Source organism: Lycium ferocissimum, chromosome 5 (genome assembly GCF_029784015.1).
Source record: "Lycium ferocissimum isolate CSIRO_LF1 chromosome 5, AGI_CSIRO_Lferr_CH_V1, whole genome shotgun sequence".
Taxonomy (NCBI): Eukaryota; Viridiplantae; Streptophyta; class Magnoliopsida; order Solanales; family Solanaceae; genus Lycium; species Lycium ferocissimum.
In genome coordinates this window covers 9,629,382-9,651,640 of record NC_081346.1, presented here as the reverse complement: position 1 = coordinate 9,651,640, position 22,259 = coordinate 9,629,382, and the positions used below count along the sequence as shown (strand labels likewise).

At 41.0% G+C, this 22,259-nt stretch overlaps 1 protein-coding gene across 1 annotated transcript; it reads right to left on the bottom strand.

Annotated features, from left to right (window-relative positions):
• Window positions 1–799: 799 nt before the first annotated feature.
• LOC132055891 (protein NRT1/ PTR FAMILY 2.11-like) lies at window positions 800–5,989 on the bottom strand. Its single transcript, XM_059447903.1, has 4 exons — window positions 5,530–5,989; window positions 5,220–5,437; window positions 4,577–5,136; window positions 800–1,820 (listed from the first exon to the last, which is right to left on the bottom strand). The coding sequence occupies exons 1-4, from the start codon at window positions 5,651–5,653 to the stop codon at window positions 917–919; spliced, it is 1,806 nt and encodes a 601-aa protein (XP_059303886.1). The 5' UTR covers window positions 5,654–5,989; the 3' UTR covers window positions 800–916.
• Between the last annotated feature and the right edge of the window lie 16,270 nt (window positions 5,990–22,259).

Sequence of the window (22,259 nt, the reverse complement as noted above, 5' to 3'; positions counted from 1 at the left end):
TCATTTAAATTCATTTATGAATGTTTGAATGTATTTATGTATTTGAACTTTTCAATAAAAACTTAAATACAATTGTTTTTTAAGTGTTTTGAAGTTACAAATCATGTATTTTTCAATTATCGGTTGAATGATCGTAGTCTCTGTTTTTTGGTTTCCTTCTATTATTAATGTTTTTGAATTTTGAATTTAGTTACAAAAAGAAGGGAAGAGAGAAGGAAAATCATGGTTGGAGAAAGAAATGGAAGCTAAAATTATGGAACAAAATTTACCTTACCAAAAGAAGGGAAGAGAAAAAGATATTAAAAAAAGATATTATTCTGTCTATTAATAAATACCACTGTTAATGCCTAAATTTAAGGGATCTGGTTATTGTTTACAAATTAGTTATGTATTTGAAGACCTTCAAATACACGCGTCCAAATACATAAACTAATGAAATGGTAACTACATATCGTAATATTGAAAAGGGTAGCTACTAATGGTAAGAACCTATAATAAGGTAGTTATTTCTGTAAGTTTACCTTAAATTTTATTAGGAGTCAGATTAATGGGCCCGCAAGGGTGGATCAGTTGGTTGAGCATGAGGTTTTCATAATAGAGGTCTCAGGTTCGAAATTCTCTACCTATGACAGAATGGGATTTGCCTTCTTGGTCGAGCTGGTCGCACGGAGCTTGCCAAATGCGGATTATCTCTCCTATGTGATTTGCGACCTATTGCACATGAGCTGGGTTTACTCTATGGCCACCCGAAAAGTAGCGGCTGCGGGTTCCCATGTTATAAAAAAAAAAAAAAAAGGAGTGAGATTAATGGAGGCTATTTTGTTCTTAGCTTTTCTATTACAACTTCTTTCAACCCAAATGGCTGCTAACAATTGGCATAACATACTATTCATTTAGTTTTATCCTTAAATTAATGTCATACGAAGTGTTTCTCAACATTTTTCCTTTCCATTTCCAATGTAACGCTGCTGGTGTCATCACTTCCCTTGTACTTGTACCACCTAGCACATATTATGAAGTAAACAACATTAAGGATCCCCAACGCTGTAATCAAGAAATAGAAGTAATCCAATCTCCCCTTGTTAAGGTCTTCCGGTAGCCAGTTACCGGTTTTCGCCTTTCCTGTTGTCTGGTGCACTATAGAGATCAAGAAACTGTTCAAGTAACTTGAAGCAGCCATTCCCAAGAAGAAAAAAGACCCTGCTATACTTCTCATGTTTTCTGGGAACTGCTTGTAGTAGAATTCCACTTGTCCAATGGCACAAAATGCCTCTGCAAGTCCTGCTAAGGATAGCTGAGGAACCAACCATAGAGCTGACATGGAAGAAACCAATCCTCTTTCTGAATGTAGCCCTAATGCTGGATTTGTGAAAACCAGTTTTCTCCTTCGTTCCTCGATGAATGCAGATACAAGGGATGATAGAACAGTTAGGAATATACCAAATCCCATTCTTTGAAGGATAGTTATACCACCTTCTTTTCCAGTGATTCTTCGCAGTAATGGGACGACGATACGATCATATATGGGTATCCAAAGAGTGAGACTTAACATGGAGAAAATAGTGTAAGTTGCTGCTGGAATTTGGAAGTTGCTGTTGCCAAGATGTCTGTTTGATTGAAGGGCTTGGTAGACAACAAATTGTTGCTGCTGAGTTATTGCAATATGGTATACAATTGCTGCAGCCCAAATAGGAATTACCCTTACAAAACATTTAGCTTCTTGCACTTGCTGCACACTGCATAGGTTCCATGGATTGGCTGCTGATCCATCTGATTTGATTTGGTCTTCTGGTGTTACTATTGCAGACTTGTCAAGAAACCTTATAGCACAGTAAATTTAAATGATTATTTGGTCCTTTACAAAAAAAAAAAAATTTTATGACCTTTATACAAGTGATTTTCAGTTTTTACACATAAAAGATCTAAAAAAAAAACACGTAAGAAATTTAAAAAAATTATTTTTTTTCTTTTCAAATTATAAAAGGCCAAGAGATCTTATTTCCTCTATCTTAAATAACTTAGACATGTGCTTTGAGTATATCGATGGACCAATTTCCTAAATGACATAACTTTCTTCCCAGTGCTTGTACCCAATATCATGAAATATCTTTTTGGCGATGGTCCTTTTTTCTTTTCGATCGGACACTGTAAATACGGGGCCCTACCATGTGATGCGTATTGGTTAAGTGACTCTAAGGATATTTGGCCGTGGTTAATTATTCACTTTTTTTTTTTCGTAATTTTTTTTTCACTTTTTTCAAAAATTAGTGTTTGATCATGAAATTTGTAAATACAACTTGAAGTTGTATTTAATTTGAAAAACAAGAAAAACTTGTTTTTCACAACCAAAACCTTATTGAAAAAGTACATTTCAACAAAAAAATACTATTTGCAAAAATTATAGCCAAACACAACTCTAACTCCAAAATTCCAAAAAAAAGTGATTTTTTTTTTTAATTTCTATGGCCAAACGCCTACTAAGAATCACAAGATTCTGTTTCTTAGTTTTGTAGTTAACCTTATGTGAACAATGGATAGTTTAGAAATTGGCCATAATGGTTTTCACACTGAGTCAGCTAATGGGGATGATAAAGCATCTGAATTTTCACATATTTTGCTGATGACATAATTGGTCAAGGCCATTTCTGATGACTTTCTTCGAGAGAGGATAGTATAATTTAACCAATTTAACTCAGTGCCAAACGGAAAGAGATTAAAGTATTCTGTAAATGAAAAAGTTGTGGTTTGAATGACAATTGATTCTGGTAAGTCATGTAAAATGGAACATGATCTAAACAAATCAGGTTTAACTAAATGCTGATAACCCATGCTTTTCTGCATTCCATCCTAACATACTAACAGGAATAAATAAAGTTATTAAACCTCAACAAAATATATATAAATATATAGTCGTTATGTTCAATTTTCAGGCCAAGATCACAGCCTTAAAGGGGATAGGTATATCTAGGATTAGGGGTGTTCAAATGAGACCGAAAAACCGATCCGAACCAGTAAACCGAATCAAACCGATTTGATAAACCGAAATTCACTTGGTTTGATTTTTGGTTTTACATTTTAAAAAACCGATAACATTTGGTTTGGTGTTAAACCAAAAAAATTACAAACCGATACATACATACATACATATATATATATACATATATATACATATACATACATACATACATACATATATATACATATACATACATACATACATATATATATATATATATATATACATACATACATATATATATATATATATATATATATATATATATATATATACAAATTCAAATAATTAAAAAGAAAATTTTAGCCCATTTAACTTTAAGGCTAAATAAAAAGAAATTTGCTAAAGTTTAAATAGAATTTCTCCCTTATTAGTTTTTTACGGTTCCCTCATTTACATGGTATAGAATTACTACTAATAAGCTAGCATTTTATCCGTAACAAATTAAAGGGAAGAAAACGGCACAATTGGAATTTAAAAAGATTTGGTAGATGACTTTGTCAAGGTTTATCATTTTTTGTTTTAACTTTTGTGCTTTCGAGAATGCTAATAAACACGATGAATCTAGATAACAAAAATTTCGGAGGGCCGCGTAATATTAAAAGGCTATATATAGGGAGTATATGAAAAGTAAATGTTATGCTTCTATAATTCCTATACCCATAGGTAAGCCTATACCTAAATAAAGTTAATGAATTAATTAAGAAGATTCAGATTTGAATGGATCTCAAAGCTGATTTAGTTACCATTTGATTCAAAAGTTCTTTGTATTAATACATTCTTAAAATCCGAAAAAACCCGCAAAAACCGAATCAAAACGACAAAACCGAAACCGATAGAATTTATACTTAAATGGTTTGGTTTGGTTTGAATATTAGAAAAAACCGACTTAATTGGTTTGGTTTGGTTTTAACCAAAAACTGAGTCAAACCGAACCATGAACACCCCTATCTAGGATAATCTTAACTGCACTGATACAAATAATTAATCAGACTAGAGTGTCGGTGTCATTTAGCTAGGTATCTGAACCAAATCCATAAGTTTAGTACTAGTAGTTAAACTAATGGAGACATACAACAGTCACTATTAAGAGTAGTCATACCTAATGAATACCTAATAAACATGCAACATGCAAAGTACTAACAAGTGGACCTGTCGAATATTCAAGACATACTTCATGAGGAATGACACTCTGTATCAATCCAATGAGAAATCAAGATATTGAATCAAATTAATTTACTTGAGGATATAAACTAATACTCCTTTTGTTCCGGTTCATGTGATACTTTTCGTTTTCGAGATTCAAACTGCATGAACTTTGATCAACATTTTAAGATGTATTTTTTCACCAAATTGATATGAGAAAAGTTGCAACTTATAGTACCTTTCATGTAGTTTTCAAATGTATAAATTTTAATCTTAAAATATTGAGTTAATCTAATCCAATTTAATTTCAAACTTTAGTTGAATACTCCTGAAAAGCAAAAAGTATATAAATTGGGACGGAGGGAGTAATAATAATAATAATAAATTTATCATAGATTTGCTCCTTTCTGTTACCTGAATTGATGAGTGTATGGAAGCTTGGAATTGATAGACCTGAGAGGAATGTAATTGAAAAGAGATTTCCAGGGTTGCTCTGGCAATTTTAGCCTTCTTTTCTTGATAGAAACCACAAGAACCTGGGCTACACATGTCAATGGGCTGCCCTCTGGTTTCACTTTGACATAAATTTTAGTGCCCCCAAAGAAGAGGAAGCATGAAATCAACATGAATATTGCAGGAATGGCTAGTCCTATGGACCAGCTAATGTCCGATTGCACGTAAACCACGAGTGTAACAGACACCATTTGAGCAAATGTTAAGGTGAAAAAGTACCAGTTGAAGAAACTATTAATACCCCTTTTACCAGATTCTGTATTGGGATTGAATTGGTCTGCACCAAAAGCTAAGTTACATGGCCTAATCCCAGCTGCACCTATGATCAGTAGCCCAAATCCACTCAACAAGAATGCCATTTGCCCCCCTGTTGGTCCTATGCATTGGCTGATATCTTTCGAATCGCAGTGTGGAGGATGTAGCTTCTTGAATACTGCTGTTAATGCTATCACAAACAACCCCTTCAAACAAGAAACAAGTGTATCAGTACTTCAAGATTAATATGTTCTTCCTTCAAAATTTCAAGAAGTGGTATAATTAGTACCAGAAATGAAGTAATGGATGAAAATCCCAGTGTTTTGTAACGACCAAAGTAAGTATCAGAGAGGAAAGCTCCAAGCAAAGTGGCAAAATTGGTGGTTCCATTAAAGACATTGATCAGAGTTGCGGCCGAGATGTGGGTCATGTTGAAAACTTTTGTGAGATAAATCAACAGGTTGGAAAGTGTGCCAATTGCTCCAAGTTTCTCAAAGGTTTCATTTCCTGCAAACAACATATGAAGCAATTCATGATATCAATTGTTAACTTTGTTAAATTTAGTAACTGATTAAAACAAGCAAATTGCTAAGTTTTACCTATTATAAATGGCATGGCTTTCACTCCTCTGTAGTTAATTTCAGGCTCTTTCTCACTATCATCATCTCTAAAACTTGTTGTTTTCTCATTAGTTTCCATGGCGTCTATCTTATTGTTACTCATTTTCACTCTCTCCCTGCTACTTTATATACTCCTCGGGAAGCTGAAATGTAGCATAAAGTAGCAGCAGATGTGGATAAATAAAACAGGGAATATTCTATTTAACTAACCACAACTCTAATTTGTTTCTAATACTTCCTTCAGATCTAGCTCTAAAGGCACTCAATGTGTCATACTGCAAAAGCCTGTTTCTTTTTTATAGTAACTCATGGACATAAGGGTGAAACTTGTGGGTTTAAAGTAACAACTACTGTAACTACCACTAATGAAAGATGTATAGTTTAAAGTAATTCAAAGACGTGTAGTCAACCGCTATACTCTAAAGATAAGGAAAGAAGTGGGTACGATCAGTCCTGTCGGACACACACTTTATTATGGGATGTCACCCAACATTATGTCTATTCAATTTTGTTTTTTCATGTGTAAATTTTTTTTTTTTTTGAGAAAAGAAATCATTTCTCCCTAAATTTGACCGCACAACTCACTTTAGTAATTTAATTTAACGGATATTTATTTTCTCCCTAAACAACTTTTAAATTAATTAAATACCACCTTATACATGCAATACCAATTTCATAATTGGAAGGTGCTATACATGCGCATCACATAAGCGTCACCTCAATAACACGTCATTAACACATCAGATAGTCTCTCTTTTCTTTTCTTTTTCTTTCTCCACCTTTCTTCTTCTATCAACAACAATGGCTATCTTTCTTCTTCTATCAACAACAATGGAACTCCAAAAATCTGGAAAAATAAAACTAAATCACTCAACAATTAACCAATCCCAGATAGAAGGAGATTTTGCTCTAAAAACAAAAAGTGAAACTGGGTTTAGAGATTTTGCTCCAAAAAATGAATTTAGTATTCCCCAAATTTGTTCCCTCTCCTTTAAATTATACCAATTTTGTTTTGACACAAATAAAATTTGTGGGTCCTGTTTTTTATTTTTTCTTCTCTTTATTTTGTTGTCTTTGCTAATAATACCATCTTCTCCATTGTCAGAACATGAGAGCTCGGATAACAATGTCACAAAAGGAGGATTAAACGCTTCCTGGAGCTCCCACAAGTATTGGTTTCGCATTCCCTTCTTCTTTTGCTTGATCCTTCCCTAGTTTCAATCTCCATGGCTTCCACTTTAGCACAAACAAACAACTTCAAACAATTTTCATTAGTCTCCAAACAGTAATACCCAGATGATTAAAATACATATTTAGCACAAACAAACTTTAGCACAACAATACAGATCCGAGATTTTCACTTTAGAACTTGTTTCAGATCAATCAGCATACAACTTCGAATCCCACCTCCACACCGTCCCTAATCAGTTTCCAAATAATAAGTAACCACTTGCTTTTGAAAAATTCAGAATCAAAATACGACTTCAAAGTCCCAGCAGAGAATGTCATACCCTAGCTCTTTGATTCAATTTCTACTTAAACCAGATCTGTAATAATGCTCAACTTGGTATTCGATTTTCAATCATAGAGTCACAACCAAAACTTGAATAGTCATCACAATGTGAATTATGAATTCTTTTTGGACTTCGGTGTTTTATTTGGGAATGGGTCGGGTTGGGAAAATTGGGAAGAAACGGAGGGCGTAGTGGGGGCGAAGAAGAAAGGGATTAGGAAAAGATTAGAGATTAATTAGTGTATAAAAATACATGTCAGGAAAAGGAAAAATATGAAAAGAAATTAAATAGATTCTGACGTGTCACTTTTTTTTAATATTTACACGCTTTGATTTTTTTTTTGCCACGTCAGCATAGGAGGTGGTATTAATTTCACTTCATACTAGATAAGGGGGTATATAATTACAAGTTAAGTTTAGTTGCTAAAATGAGTTGTGCGGTCAAATTTAGGGGGCAACGATGTATTTTCTCTTCTTTTTTTTTTCGAAAAGCAAGATGTATATGTACCATTGTATACGGTAAAAATCTAGTTATCGTTTGTCCGGTGCAAACCGAGGGCGATAAAGATAGAAGGCAAGCAATAGCGCTTGATCGGAAGAAGTTTGAAGAAAATCGTTGGGTCCGATTCAACCGGGAGTAACTCCTTATCGCAATTGGTCCGGTTCCTCCATGGCCAAGTTGATCGTAACCGTTTGTCCGGTTCAAACACAGCGGAATCAGTCGTGGCCGTTAGCCCGGTTCTTCATGACAGTTTCCTTCGATCGTGGCCGTTGGTCCGAGACCGCTTATTCGCCGCCACGTGTGGAGATCGTGTTGCCACCTGACAGTCGTACGGGTGTCAGACCGTACGATCCAACCTTGTCCATATTAGGTTTTCTTTATCCTAAAAGTGCTCCATGATTACGATGAAGGGCCCATAGAGGAAAACTATAAATAGGGGCATTTCCTTACTTTTAGGGGTTAGCTCATCATCTGAAAAACATTGTATTTGATTATATTGAAGCCTTCTCCTTTTTTCTTCTCACCTTTTCTCTGACTTTGGTCCGGTTTACAGTTCTAAATACATAGAATTGTATTGTCCAAATATCATACGGAAATATATATATATATATATACACATTAGTTTCTTAGCTTAAACCCACAATATTAACATATTAACCCAAATCATAAGCATACTGATTTTCATACTCCTACGTCGCACATAGGCAAATTTACACATACATTCTTCATTTATCTAAAAATAGATTAAAGTGTCACATATCTTATACCAAATTCAGCTTATTATCCAATTTCGGGGTAAAACAGTTTGGCGCCCACCGTGGGGCATTGGATAATAGTGGTCTTTGATCTCGGTTGCAACTCATTCGTCTAAAGATTTCAGTTCTCTTGTTCGTCTCTGTGAAAACGGACAAAATGGCAAAAGGACAACGGTCACGTCAACAACGAGATTGTGACCGAAAATGAGAACATGGCTACTGTGATTACCTAATCCCGTTTACCCGAATTCCGTCGATTCGAGGGAGGGCCTCAACCGACAAAATACCGTGAACCAGGAGAACGCCGCCCAGCCGGCCACCGATCCTTTAAATACTCTCAATTCTGTCACTTTGTCCCGGGCACAAGGCCAGAAAGTGCCAAATATCCCGGATGATATTAACTTACGTCTTATTTTTGAAATGTTGCAGGAGCAAAGAGCAGCTATTGCCGAACAAGGAGTAGCAATAGCCCAGTTGCAGAGCAAGAAGGATGAAACGACTCCGGAGAAGAATAAGGGTGTTGCCGAACCCCGGAGAGAAGAAGTCCGAATGGTCGAGAGCAATGGATCCGGAGCTGGCTCGTCCACCGAGGTATTGAGAATGCTCGAAACATTGGCAAAGCGGGTAGACTCAACCGAGAAAAGGGTGGAGATCTATAACTCTCGGGGGACTAGATCCCGGGGCTCCGCCCATTGGGAAGGGACCGATTCGAAGAGGTACATTCAAGCCTTTTCCTCCGAGCGCGGCTCCTAAGTTGATCCCAAAGAGGTTCAAAATGCCGGGACATCCGTAAATATGATGGCACAACGGATCCTCAGAACACGTGACCTCGTACACCGTGCACATAAAGGGCAACGATGTCGAAAAAGACGAAATTGAATCCGTGTTGCTGAAAAAGTTCGGGGAAACGCTGTCAAAAGGGGCATTGACTTGGTATGACCATCTTCCCGAGCATTCACTCACGTCCTTCGAAATGCTCGCGGATGCGTTCATAAAGGCTCATGCTGGTGCCAAAAAGGTCCAGGCCCGTAAGGCGGATATTTTCCGGATAGCCCAAAGGGATGACGAGTTACTGCGGGAGTTCGTCAATCGTTTCCAAAGGGAACGGATGGAACTCCCTCCGGTTCCGGAAGAATGGGCAGCACAAGCATTCACCAAAGGGCTTAATCCCCGAAGTTCGACGGCCTCGTTCAAACTAAAGGAAAATTTACGGAATACGAGGGCCGTGACTCGGCGTACGTGCACAACGTATACGAGTCTAAGATTCGGGTGGAGGATGATCGCTCGAACTTCCTCCGGTCCGTGAACCTAAGTAAAGGATCCGAGAGGTCTAGAAGAAATTATGACCCGGAGATACGGCCATCGAGGGAAAGATACCGCCATATTCTCAATCGTAGAAAACGAGCTTCGACGGAGGAGAAGTCGAGGTCTGGTCCCGGTCAATTCTCCAGCAGAGGAGATAGAAGAACCGAGCGTCCATCAAATAGCCGAGGGTTGTCGTTTAGAAGTGATGCCGGATGTTCGGCAACTAACAAGGACCCACCGAGGATATCAGAATATAACTTTAGTGTCAGCATCTCGGACCTTGTCTCGGCCATAGGTCGCATTCCAGAAGCAAGGTGGCCGAGACCATTGAGGTCGGATCCCGGCCAACGGGATCCGAACATGATATGCGAATACCATGGAACTCATGGTCATAGGATTGAAGACTGTCACCAATTAAGAGAAGAGGTGGCTCGTTTTACCGAAAACGGGCACCTTCGTGAATTCTCGAGCGAGCGGGCCAAAACCCATTACAAGGAAAGAGAGTCGAACAAACGGATTGAACCGGCAGAGCCTCAAAGATATAATCAACATGATAATCGGGGGACAGATGCTCCTAGTAGGGTAGGTCAGATGAAGCGCGCCAAGGTTTCCATTGTTCGTGAAAAGCGTAGCCGGGATTACATATCCGAGGGTTCCGTCACTTTCAGCAACGAGGACGCAGAGGGCATTATACAACCGCACAACGATGCGTTGGTAATTTCTATTCTCGTTTTTAAATCACAAATTAAACGTATTTTAATTGACCCAGGTAGCTTGGCCAACATCATCCGGTGGAGAGTGGTTGAACAATTAAAGCTACTCGACCAGATCATACCGGTAGCCCGGGTGCTCAGTGGGTTCGATATGGCGAGCGAAACTACGAAGGGTGAGATTTCCTTGCCGGTCAACATTGACGGCACCATCCAGCAGACGGTGTTCTATGTAATTGAAGGGGATATGAAATACAACGCATTGCTGGGTAGACCGTGGATACATAGCATGAGAGCTGTGCTATCGATGTTACATCAGCTACTGAAATTCCCGACACCGGAGGGGTAAAACCATCCGGGAGAACAACTCGTAAAGAAGAGAGATGTTCGCCGTCGAAGAATCATCACCCCTACTCAAAAAGCCGGATCAAAAGGAAGAATTAACCGGGGACAAGGATTCCAAATAGCAATTAGCGTTCACGAGTCTAGCAACGGAGCAAAAGAGATTAGACCCGGGGCACGAAGAGGACGACTTCAACATACCTAGATCATTCGTCTTGCCGGATGAGTCGGATGCGACAAAATCTATAGTGGAGGAGCTGGAGCAAGTCATCTTGTTTGAATATCTACCGGATAGAAAGGTATACCTGGGCACGGGGTTAACCTCGGAGCTCAGGAACAAGTTAATTAAATTTATTCAAGCTAATGCCGATTGTTTTGCATGGTCGCATATAGATATGACAGGTGTACCACCAGAAGTAACAACTCATAAGCTTAGCCTCGACGGGAGATTTCCCCGGAAGTAAACGGAAGCCTATGGCAGTAATCAAAGCATGCCTTCGTGAAAGGATGAGGTAACAAAGCTTTTAAAAATAGGCTCTATTCGGGAAGTAAAATACCCGGATTGGCTGGCTAACGTAGTGGTGGTGCCGAAAAAAGGTAATAAATTTCGAATGTGCGTTGATTATAAGGACCTAAACAAAGCATGCCCGAAGGATTCATTTCCAATGCCCCACATCGATAGAATGATCGATGCGACGGCCGGGCATGAGATGTTAAGTTTTCTCGATGCTTACTCCGGTACAACCAAATTCGGATGCACCCGGAGGATCAAGAGAAAACATCTTTCATTACCCGATACGGGACTTATTGCTACAATGTCATGCCTTTCGGATTAAAAAATGTCGGGCAACCTACCAACGCCTAGTTAACGGGATGTTCGAAGAACAAATAGGAAAAACAATGGAAGTTTATATTGATGACATGGTTGTTAAGTCCCTGGAAACAGAGGACCATTTAAAACATTTGCAGGAAACCTTTGACGTGTTCCGAAGATATAACATGAAGCTCAATTCGGAGAAGTGTGCTTTTGGTGTCCGGTCGGGCAAATTCCTCGGTTTCATGGTGTCAAATCGGGGAATCGAGATTAACCCGGACAAAATCAAAGCAATCGAGGATATCGAGGTAGTAGATAATGTCAAAAGAGTGCAGAGACTTACTGGGAGGATAGCGGCACTGAGCCGGTTCATATCAAGGTCTTCAGACAAGAGCCACCGTTTCTTCTCCTTACTCAGGAAGAAGAACGACTTCACTTGGACACCGGAGTGCCAGAAAGCCTTACAAGAATTAAAAGAGTACTTGTCCAGCCCCCCTTTGTTGCATACACCGAAAGTGGACGAGCAGCTTTTTCTCTACCTTACCGTGTCCGAGGTAGCGGTAAGTGGAGTTTTGGTCCGAGAAGATTCAGGTACGCAATTTCCCATTTATTATGTGAGTAGAACCTTGGGGGATGCGGAGACCCGTTATCCCCACCTTGAAAAATTGGCATTAGCACTGGTAAGCGCTTCTAGAAAGCTCAAACCTTATTTTCAATGCCACCCAATATGCGTAGTGACCACTTATCCATTAAAGAACATCTTGCACAAACCGGAATTATCGGGCAGGCTAACTAAATGGGCTGTAGAGATAAGCGGATATGACATTGAATATAAGCCTCGGACAGCCATCAAGTCCCAAATCTTAGCCGACTTCGTGGCAGATTTCACCCCGGCCATGATCCCCGAGGTTGAGAAGGAACTCCTGCTAACCTCGGGGAAAGCCTCGGGTATTTGGTCATTACACACGGACGGAGCCTCGAACCTTAGAGGTTCCGGGCTTGGGATTGTCCTTAAAACCCCCGCCGGAGATGCGATCCGGCAATCCATTAGAACAGTTAAATTAACTAACAATGAAGCCGAGTATGAGGCTATGATTGCGGGGATCGGAATTAGCTCGGAGTATGGGGCCGAAGTAATTGAAGCAAAATGCGATTCTCTCCTGGTTGTTAACCAGGTGAATGGCGTCTTCGAAGTCAAGGACGAACGGATGCAAAGGTATCTTGAAAGGGTCCAGGTCATACTTCACCGATTTAAAGAATGGACCATGCAGCATGTACCGAGGGAGCAGAACTGCGAGGCCGATGCATTGGCCAGTTTGGGGTCTTCAGTCGAAGGGGAAGAAATTAACCCCGGGACTGTGGTGCACTTGATGAATTCGGCAATAGAGAACGGACATGCTGAAATAAACACGATGGGTTTAACTTGGGATTGGCGCAACAAATACATCGACTATTTGCAAGATGGAAAGCTCCCCAATGACCCAAAGGAATCACGGTCACTAAGGGCAAAACAACACGGTTCGCTCGGTGGATGGCCATTATACCGACGGTCTTTCTTCGGTCCCTTGGCCAAATGTTTAGGTCCTGGTGAAACCTAGTACGTGATGAGAGAAGTACACGAGGGGACTTGCGGCAATCACTCCGGTGCGGAAGCCTTAGTCCGAAAAATCATCAGAGCGGGTTATTACTGGAACCAGATGGAGGAAGATTCAAAGAATTTTGTCCGGAAGTGTGATCGGTGTCAAAGACATGCCCCGATGATTCACCAGCCCGGGGAGCTACTGCACTCGGTGATATCACCCTGGCCCTTCATGAAATGGGGGATGGACATCGTTGGTCCATGGCCATGGGCACCAGGTAAGGCCTGTTTTATTTTGTTTATGACTGACTATTTCTCAAAATGGGTTGAAGCGCAGGCTTTCGAAAAAATACGAGAAAAGGAAGTTATTGACTTCATATGGGACCACATTATTTGCCGGTTCGGCATTCCGGCCGAAATTACTTGTGACAACGGCCCCCAGTTCGTCGGTGGCAAAGTCAATGATTTCCTCGAAGGGTTGAAGATCAGGAAAATTGTGTCAACTCCGTACCACCCGTGTGCGAACGGACAAGCAAAATCTACGAACAAAATAATAATTCAGAATCTGAGGAAGAGACTTGAAACATCAAAGCATCACTGGAGGGAAATATTACCGGAGGTGCTGTGGGCTTACAGAACCACATCAAAATCAAGTACGGGGAAACACCCTTCTCGTTGGTCTACGGGACCGAAGCCCTCATTCCGTAGAAGTCGGTGAGCCCGGCCTCGATTTAGTTACACCGAGGGGTCAAACGAAGAGGCCATGGCCGTAAAACTCGATCTCACGGATGAGCTACGCGAAAACGCGCTAGTCCGTATTGCAGCCCAGAAACAGAGGATGGAAAGGTACTATAACCGGAGAGCTAACTTCCGACATTTCCAAATTGGGGACTTGGTGCTTCGAAAAGTTACCTTGAACACCAAGAACCCCAACGAGGGAAAAAATCGGGCCCGAACTGGGAAGGGCCATACAAGGTGACCGAGATAACGGGCAAAGGGTCCTATCAGCTGGAATCCATGGACGGACAACGGTTGCGCAATAACTGGAATGTGGCTCATTTGAAGAGATACTACTGTTAAGGTATGGACTCTTTTATTTTATTCGCTTACCTTTTCTTTTTTGCAGGGAGCCGAGTGCCCGACGTAGTTAACTTGCTAGGTCTGAAAACACGTGTTGCACTCTTTTCCTTGGTCCGATTTTGTCCCAAATGGGTTTTCCGACAAGGTTTTTAATGAGGCAACAAGTACAACGTGTTACTAAAAGAGAGGGAGTATAAGTACCCGGATATTCGGGGCAACACCCTACGAGTGGGGGCTTGATAGTGCTTACCCGACTTCACAGTTCGAATAAGCACTAAGGGGCTATGGTACCCACATCTCAATTTATTCCGATTAGTTGGAAACGGAAGAAGTCCAACAACGGACACTGCTGGGATCTCATGGAGCGGACCACCGGCATTACATTCCGATGTAAGGACCAAACGATCAAAAGCGAATCGTGTCCCCCCTAATATTTACTATGGCAAGAACCAATGCCGGACCTTCTGTATTAGGTTTTGATGTAAGGACCAAACGATCAGAGCGAATCGTGTCCACTTAGAATTTGCCACGGCAAAAAACAGAAGGAAACGGACAAAGTCCTCATATGATGTACAAGTACTTGGAGTTTATTGAAAAATCAAATTATTACATTTCGGATTTATCTTCCTAGTAAAGCACATTGCCCCGAAAATCGGGCACCATTTTATCCGTATACTCGATTTCGGGCATTACAGTCGAAATACGATAAAGGCAACAAGGTCATAGTAAGCCGAGCCTAAATCTTAATACCCCGAACGGGGACCACACATTTAATCCGGTTGCAGCAGAGATTCAGGTGCCCGAACCTAATCAAAGATAAATGAATAGCCACAAAATATCGGCCCTAAAAATGCCTAACGTGATTCGGAGACGTCTGAATTCACAAAGCATAAATAAGTCCCGCGGGCAAACCTCTCTATTCGACTCCCGGATAAAACACACCGGATGAGATGAAAACTCTATGTATATCGAACAAGTCCGAAAGCGACTCCGATGTCCACTTATCCTCGGAAAGAATCGGCAGTTTGGACAAGAATCATAACAAACATTCAAACAAAAGAATGGTCAACAGAAAGGATACGCTTTTTATATATACAAATCTTTTACACTTGAAATTTGGGAAAGTTCAAAATACTATAAAGGCAAAACAAAGGATAATACAAGCCCTGGCCTATCCGGTATGGCTGGAACCAGAATGCTCGGACTCTGTCCGTTCAGAGTCTTCGGAGTCGGAATCAAGAGCTCTTTTTGCTTCTTCTTCGGTTCTTCTAGCCTCTAGAATAAGGGCTGGGAGATCAGTAAAGCCACGCTCGGCTTCCTCCAGGGTAATCCTCCGAGACCTCCACCGCTCATGCTCTACCACAACCGTGGAGTAGGCCTCGACAGCTTCCACACTTTTCAGAGCTTCTGCCAAATCGGCTTCAGCCCGGGCCAGCTTAGCCAATAACCCGTTCCTCTCTTCATCAAGAATACTCCGGTTTTGAGTGGCCGACTCAAGCTCGATTTTGAGAAGATCGTTAGCCTCAACCGTCTCCTCAAGTCGGGTCTTTAGTTCATCGCATATTCGGGCCCTGTCTTCAGCTTTTTGCTCGAATACCCTCATTCTCTCCTCATATTTGGCACTCTCGGATTCAAGCCGTCGGTGCCTCTCGGCCAAATTGACGGCATCAGATTTAACCGAGTCGAGTTCCCCTCGGAGTTGGGAAATGGTGGTTTCGAGCTCGCTAAGTTTGGAAGAAAATCGAGTGTTGTCTTGTCTAAGACCGATTTTCTCTTCCTCCAGAAGCCGGTTCCTCTCCACAATCCCGGCTAATTCATCCTTTAGCCGAAGGTTCTCAGCCTTCGTTGCATCGAGCTCGGGCTGAAGGTTTGTGAGGGCCACTGCTCGGCTCAGCTCATCTTCCTTTACTTGCAAAAGATGCTGGAATTTCTCCGTTTCTCGACCTTGGGCATCCAGCTGGCCTCTAAGGTCATCAACCTCTTGCTGGACACGGATGAAGGCTTCGTTAATAAGCACCACACTCTGTAAAAGGAGCAAAGATGTCAAGTGATGAACCAAAAACTCACATCAAATTATGTCAGGAATGGGCTGAAAGGCTTACCCGATTGCCCGCATGCATGCCTTCGTTAATAAGGCACTGCCAGGGGACTCCGGCCATCTTCCTCTTGTCCGAGTCCGAAACGAGGGGTCGAAGGTAGCTTGCCACCCCTACCGGGCGAGATAGAAAGCTGCAGTCTTCGGGAACTGTAACTACAGCCGATCTGGTCCTCCTAGGTTCCACACTAGGAGCCGGGAAGATACGCACTAGGCCTTCCCTCGCACCAGTTTCGGTGGATCGATTAGCTGACCTCGTGACTCGAGGGATAGGAAGGTGACCGAAACCCGCAGCCTCCCCGGTCGCAGGAGGAGTGTCCGAAAATATGTCATCAAGATTATCCGACCTCGGAGCAGTGGGGGTAGCCGGAACAGCACCAGCAGCCTCGGTAGAAGTAGAGGCTTCAAACCCGATAGCTGGGTCCTCGGTAGGCAATGAGCCGGTGTCCGCTGGGGCCCCAGTACACTCGGTGCCGACTCGCATCTTGTCCCGGCCTTCGGCGTAGCTGATTTACAGTCCGATCTCCTCGGTCTTTGCAGGGGAATCTCCTCGGAAGAGGCATCACCTGTAATATCAACAAACTCAATGGACCTAAGAGGTGTTGGGTAAAGTATTTCTTCCCCACCTGGTAGCTGAGCCGAAGCGGAGGGTCCTTCCTCGGCTGAAGGGGGTGGAACTGTAACTTCCTCCTCCGGGACCGACTCAAAGGTTGGGGCCACGCCGACCCGGCGAATGATCACATCGGACTCTTCTTCATCTCTCAGAGACCGGACGACGCTCCTAGCCCTTTTTCTTGGTTTCTCTCCTTTATCCGAGGGCTTCCTTCGTCTTTTGGCAGCAGCAATGATTCGGGATGACCCGGCCGAGTCGAACGCCGGTGTCGGCACAGCTTGCTCAGTTGCAGTCCCGGGTCTGGGATTTACTGAGCCCTTCGGTAAACCTGCAATCGAAGGGGTTATGGATATAAGAGTAGGCAGAAAATACATAATTTTCAAACTCAAAGTGGTGTTACCGTGATTTTGGGCAATCCATCGGCCACGAGATAGGATTCCCCATGTCAACCCTTCGTGTGTATGCTGATCAAGGAGCGCCTCAACCCACTCGTTCATGTATGGGACGGCCGGAGGTATCCATGCCACGGCTGTTGAAAAGAAAAGGGGGAATGTAAGCGCGAAGGATTAGATGAAGGAATATAAGAATAAATTAATGAAGGTGGGATCGAGAAACTTACGGTTGTCATTCCATTTTTTCGGGAAGGGCATGTATTCCTCCGGGATAATGTCCGAGGTCCTCACCCGAACGAAGCGCTCTAACCAGCCCGATCTCTATCTTCGTCCATTTTGGAGAAGATCGGATTCCGTCCTCGCTTGGCTAATTTTATTACGCCTCCCCGGAATCGTCTCGGGGAATAAAGGCGGATCAAATGTGTCATCGTGAATGGCTTCTTGGCGTTGTTGGCCAACAACCGGAGGCAAGCTACCGTCCTCCAGATTATCGGACCAATTTGTGCAAGAGTCACATTATAGGTCCGGCACATCTCCAATATGACCGGATCAATTGCGGGCTCGAGCTTGAGCGTGAAAGGATAAGTGTAAACATATAAAAAACCCTCCCTGTGATCGGTAATTGATTCATCCGGGCCAGGAGCAAACACCTGCACCGGACGGTTATCCCATCCGCAGTCAGTCCGGACCTGATCGAGCTTATCCTCGGTGATGGAAGAGGGGTATCGCCTTACGTCATACCCTCTATCCGCAACCAAGGAAGGCTTCTCGGCTTCAAATTCTTTATTGAAGTTGGGCTTGATCGGCACTATATCTAAAGCCGTAGGCTCGGCCACGTTTTTCCCCTTCGGCTGAGATACTAGTTCGGCTCCTTGGGAGGAAACCGATGGAATATCCCGGGAGGTGGTTTCGGTATTGCGGACATTTGTAATGGGTGAGAAAGAGGTTAAAAATTTGATAAAGGGAAGAAGGTAAGAAGATGGAAACAGCGAAGTAAAGAAAATGAAGCAAAATGGAGGGATGAGTAACGCTTCAATCAGGGAAGCAACACTTGAGTGAAACGAGTTCTTTGCAAGCAGATTTAAGCAGCAAATATGGGTGTTGAAATGATGGAATCAAAGATGGAAAGGAGGATAATGAAGAACAGAAGTGAAGAAGTAAAGAAAATGAGGTAAAATGGTGAAGATGAAGAAGTAAAAATGAAGAAGGAAGGACATCGAAGGCCTTATATAGGCATGGGTTTGGGCGGTTACAAATCCCGACCAATCGGGGAACGCCACGTGGCCCATAATTAATGAAGACGTGATTTGAAAGGACGTGCGTAACGGCGGTTGCAGAGCTCGGCCTTTCGGGGTGCGACACGTGGCAGACGGCAGAAAGAGGTGACAACTGTTCCCGCCAAAACGAGAAGATAAGAACGAGCCAACGGGATCACCGGTTTCATGATTCATCCACTTCCCGTTACTCCGGTGAGACCTCGGTCCGGAAAGTGTGGGGACTATCTGTATACGGTAAAAATTTGGTTATCGTTTGTCCGGTGCAAACCGGGGGCGATAAAGATAGAAGGCAAACAATAGCGCTTGATCGGAAGAAGTTTGAAGAAAATCGTTGGGTCCGATTCAACCGGGGGTAACTCCTTATCGCAGTTGGTCCGGTTCCTCCATGGCCGAGTTGATCGTAGCCGTTTGTCCGGTTCAAACATAGCGGAATCAGTCGTGGCCGTTAGCCCGGTTTCTTCATGACCGTTCTGATCGTGGCCGTTGGTCCGGTTAATCAGTTATTCGCTCGCCACGTGTGGAGATCGTGTTGTCACCTGACAGTCGTACGGGTGTCAGACCGTACGACCCAACCTTATCCATATTAGGTTTTCTTTATCCTAAAAGGGCTCCATGATGTATGAAGGGCCCATAGAGGAAAACTATAAATAGGGGCATTTCCTTATTTTTTAGGGGTTGGCTCATCATCTGAAAAACATTGTATTTGATTATATTGAAGCTTTCTCCTTTTTTCTTCTCACCTTTTCTTTGACTTTGGTCCGGTTTACAGTTCTAAATACATAGAATTGTATTGTCCAAATATCATACGGAAATATATATATATATATATATATATATATATATATATATTAGTTTCTTAGCTTAAACCCACAATATTAACATATTAACCCAAATCATAAGCATACTGATTTTCATACTCCTACGTCGTTCATAGGCAAATTTACACATACATTCTTCATTTATCTAAAAATAGATTAAAGTGCCACATATCTTATACCTCATCTACAAATTCAACTTATTATCCAATTATTCTTTTATTTAAAAATTCTAACGGCAGAAAACCGAAGTGGACGGCGTTTGAAAAATATTTTATGTAATCATCAGCTACGACATATGGTTAATAGTCACGTTTTAGTTTATTCAATTGTTTTTTTTTTAGTTTTTTTTTAGGTGACAACAAGTGTTCGGCTGTCCCCATGACTTGATTACTTAAATCATAAATGACATGCCTGTTGTCAACGGCATCATTTTCCCTATCCTACATCTCCTTTCTCAAGTTCCAGCTGTAATATATCTTTTTTTGATTTTCCATTCAGTGTACGGTATCCGCATTGGGTCCGACTAATCCGAATTTGTGCCGGATAGTCCCACATTGGAGGGTAAATCACTCCCTGACAAGAGTGACTCCATACTCAAAGAGCTCAAACTCGAGACTTTTTGGTTAAGGATGGAGTAGTACCAGCCATTACACCACAACCCTGATTGTTTCAGCTGTAATACATCAAAAAGTGTAATTGGAGTGAGATCTTGTTGCCAATGGAGTGAAAATCTGGATATTGTTTCGATTTCTCAAATCTCACTTGCTGCGATGAACCCACGAGATAGTGCCATAGATTGAAAAAAATGGTGCGATTAGGAATTCTTTTTAAAAAAAAGTGATCCTCTTTTCATGTATTATTGGTTAGTGCAAAGATTAAACATGTTCTTTTTGGTGTATTTTCAAAATAATATTGCGATATTTTCAAAATGTCGCACCCCAATTGAAGTTTGGTGAGTTTTTCCTATTCTATTTGTTAAAGATGTTCGTTTGCGCTGGCTGATGCTAATTTTGTAATCCGAATACTGTGATGTTATAATTTATCGGAAATATGAACCCTGATTGAAATTGCCGACTAACATGATTTATTTTCTATCTTTGAAAATATAATTTTTGCTTGAATGTAGTTGAAATTTAAGGTTATGGTAACATTCTGATGAAAATCAATCTTGCTGCAAAGTAGGTATTGAATTTTAGATTGAAATATTAATTAGATGATTCTGCAAATGGGTTCTCAATTTTGCTAGTAAAATGCTAAAAATTGAGGTGATGGGGTAGAATAGGGAAAAATAAGTGAAAGAAAGAGGAGGTGAAATGAAGATAAAGAGAGAGAAGGAACACTGGCTGGTTTTACTACCATAACCATTCTTCAGAGACTCGTTACTCCCAGTAACGTTTTAAGGTTAAGGGCATCTCCAATTCATTGTATCATTTTTTTTTGGCAAAATACATCAAAACCCCCCTAAACTATACCCGAAAAGTCATTTTCACACTTAAACTATCGTGGCGACCCATTACACACCTAATATATGAAAAAGTGATATTATTTGCTCCCTGAGAGCTGATGTGGCATAAAATGTAAAAATAACTAAAAAATAAGCGCGTTTTAATTAAAATTAATTCATTTTTCTTTTTTTTTAATACCAAATTTATATTTTTTTATCCCACCCTCACCCCCAACCCCCCCACCCGTCCTTTCTTCTTCATTTCCCCACCCCTTCCCCCACCCGTCCCTTTCTTCCAACCCCACCCATCCGTTTTTCTCTCTTCTCCTCATTTCCTCCATAACCCAAAATGGAAAGTTCAAAAAAAAAGAAAACCTCCAAAACCCCATCCTACCCCAAATCCACAACCAATGCCAGCACCTAAACAAAATATCCAATTTCAATTTTTTTTTGCATCAGTACATGAAAACAAGCCAAAAAAAGAAAAGAACAAATTTCATCAAGCTATTTTCAAAGAAAAAAAAATGGCAAGGACTGCTCGTCCTCCCCGTCACTGCGAGAGCTCTCTTTCATAATGCTTGTCTCTCTCTTTGTGTAGATTATTGGTTATTTGGGTGAATATTTAAATATATGAGCAGTTGGATGCAAGAGAGCATTTTGAATTTAATTTGTATAGCTTGAATTTTCTAGTGATTGAAATGATATTAGTGGTGGGTTTGAAGGTGGGTGATTAAATATATGATCCGCGCTTTGATTCTTGGTGGTGGAGAATGGCAAGGACGAAAGGAGTGGTTCTTGCCGTTTGATGTAATAGCGGCGGTAGTGGTGGCGGATTGGTGGGGGAGGAGGGGATAAAGAAGAATGGGAGGGGGGGAGGAGGGAAAGGAAAAAAATATAAAATTAAAAATTAAAGGATTTTTTGACGTGGCGGCGCGTGATCGACGTGGCTGTGTGGGGAGAGAGTGTGTACACTCTCACAATTACACCGGTCATATTATATAAGGAGCAAATAATATCACTTTTTCATATATTAGGTGTGTAATGGGTCGCCACGATAGTTTAAGTGTGAAAATGACTTTTCGGGTATAGTTTAGGAGGGTTTTGATGTATTTTGCCTTTTTTTTTATCAAAATGGTGCAAATTAACTCCAACCCATTGCATTAATTTTTATACCAAAAAAAGAATATTCCTTTTATATTCTTCTCTCTCTTCTATATTATATTATTTTCTTTTACTTAAATTTTATTTTTTAATTTCATAAAACAAATATTTTATTTTTTTCTTTTTTACATATCCATCCCATGTAATTCATAATCCTTTGTTATATAACCATTTAATATAAAATTATTTTATACCATAAATTTTTAAATAATATAGATTGTAAGCAAATATTATACGTTATACATATTAATAGATAATTCAAATAAAAGTGAACTCATTGATAAAATATAATTAAATAAATACTACAAT

Coding starts and splice junctions, on each gene's coding strand:
- LOC132055891 (XM_059447903.1), bottom strand. CDS start 5,653: ATGAGTAACAATAAGATAGACGCCATGGAAACTAATGAGAAAACAACA. Junction 5,438..5,529: donor AGCCATGCCATTTATAATAG/GTAAAACTTAGC, acceptor TGTTGTTTGCAG/GAAATGAAACCTTTGAGAAA. Junction 1,821..4,576: donor CCATACACTCATCAATTCAG/GTAACAGAAAGG, acceptor CTGTGCTATAAG/GTTTCTTGACAAGTCTGCAA.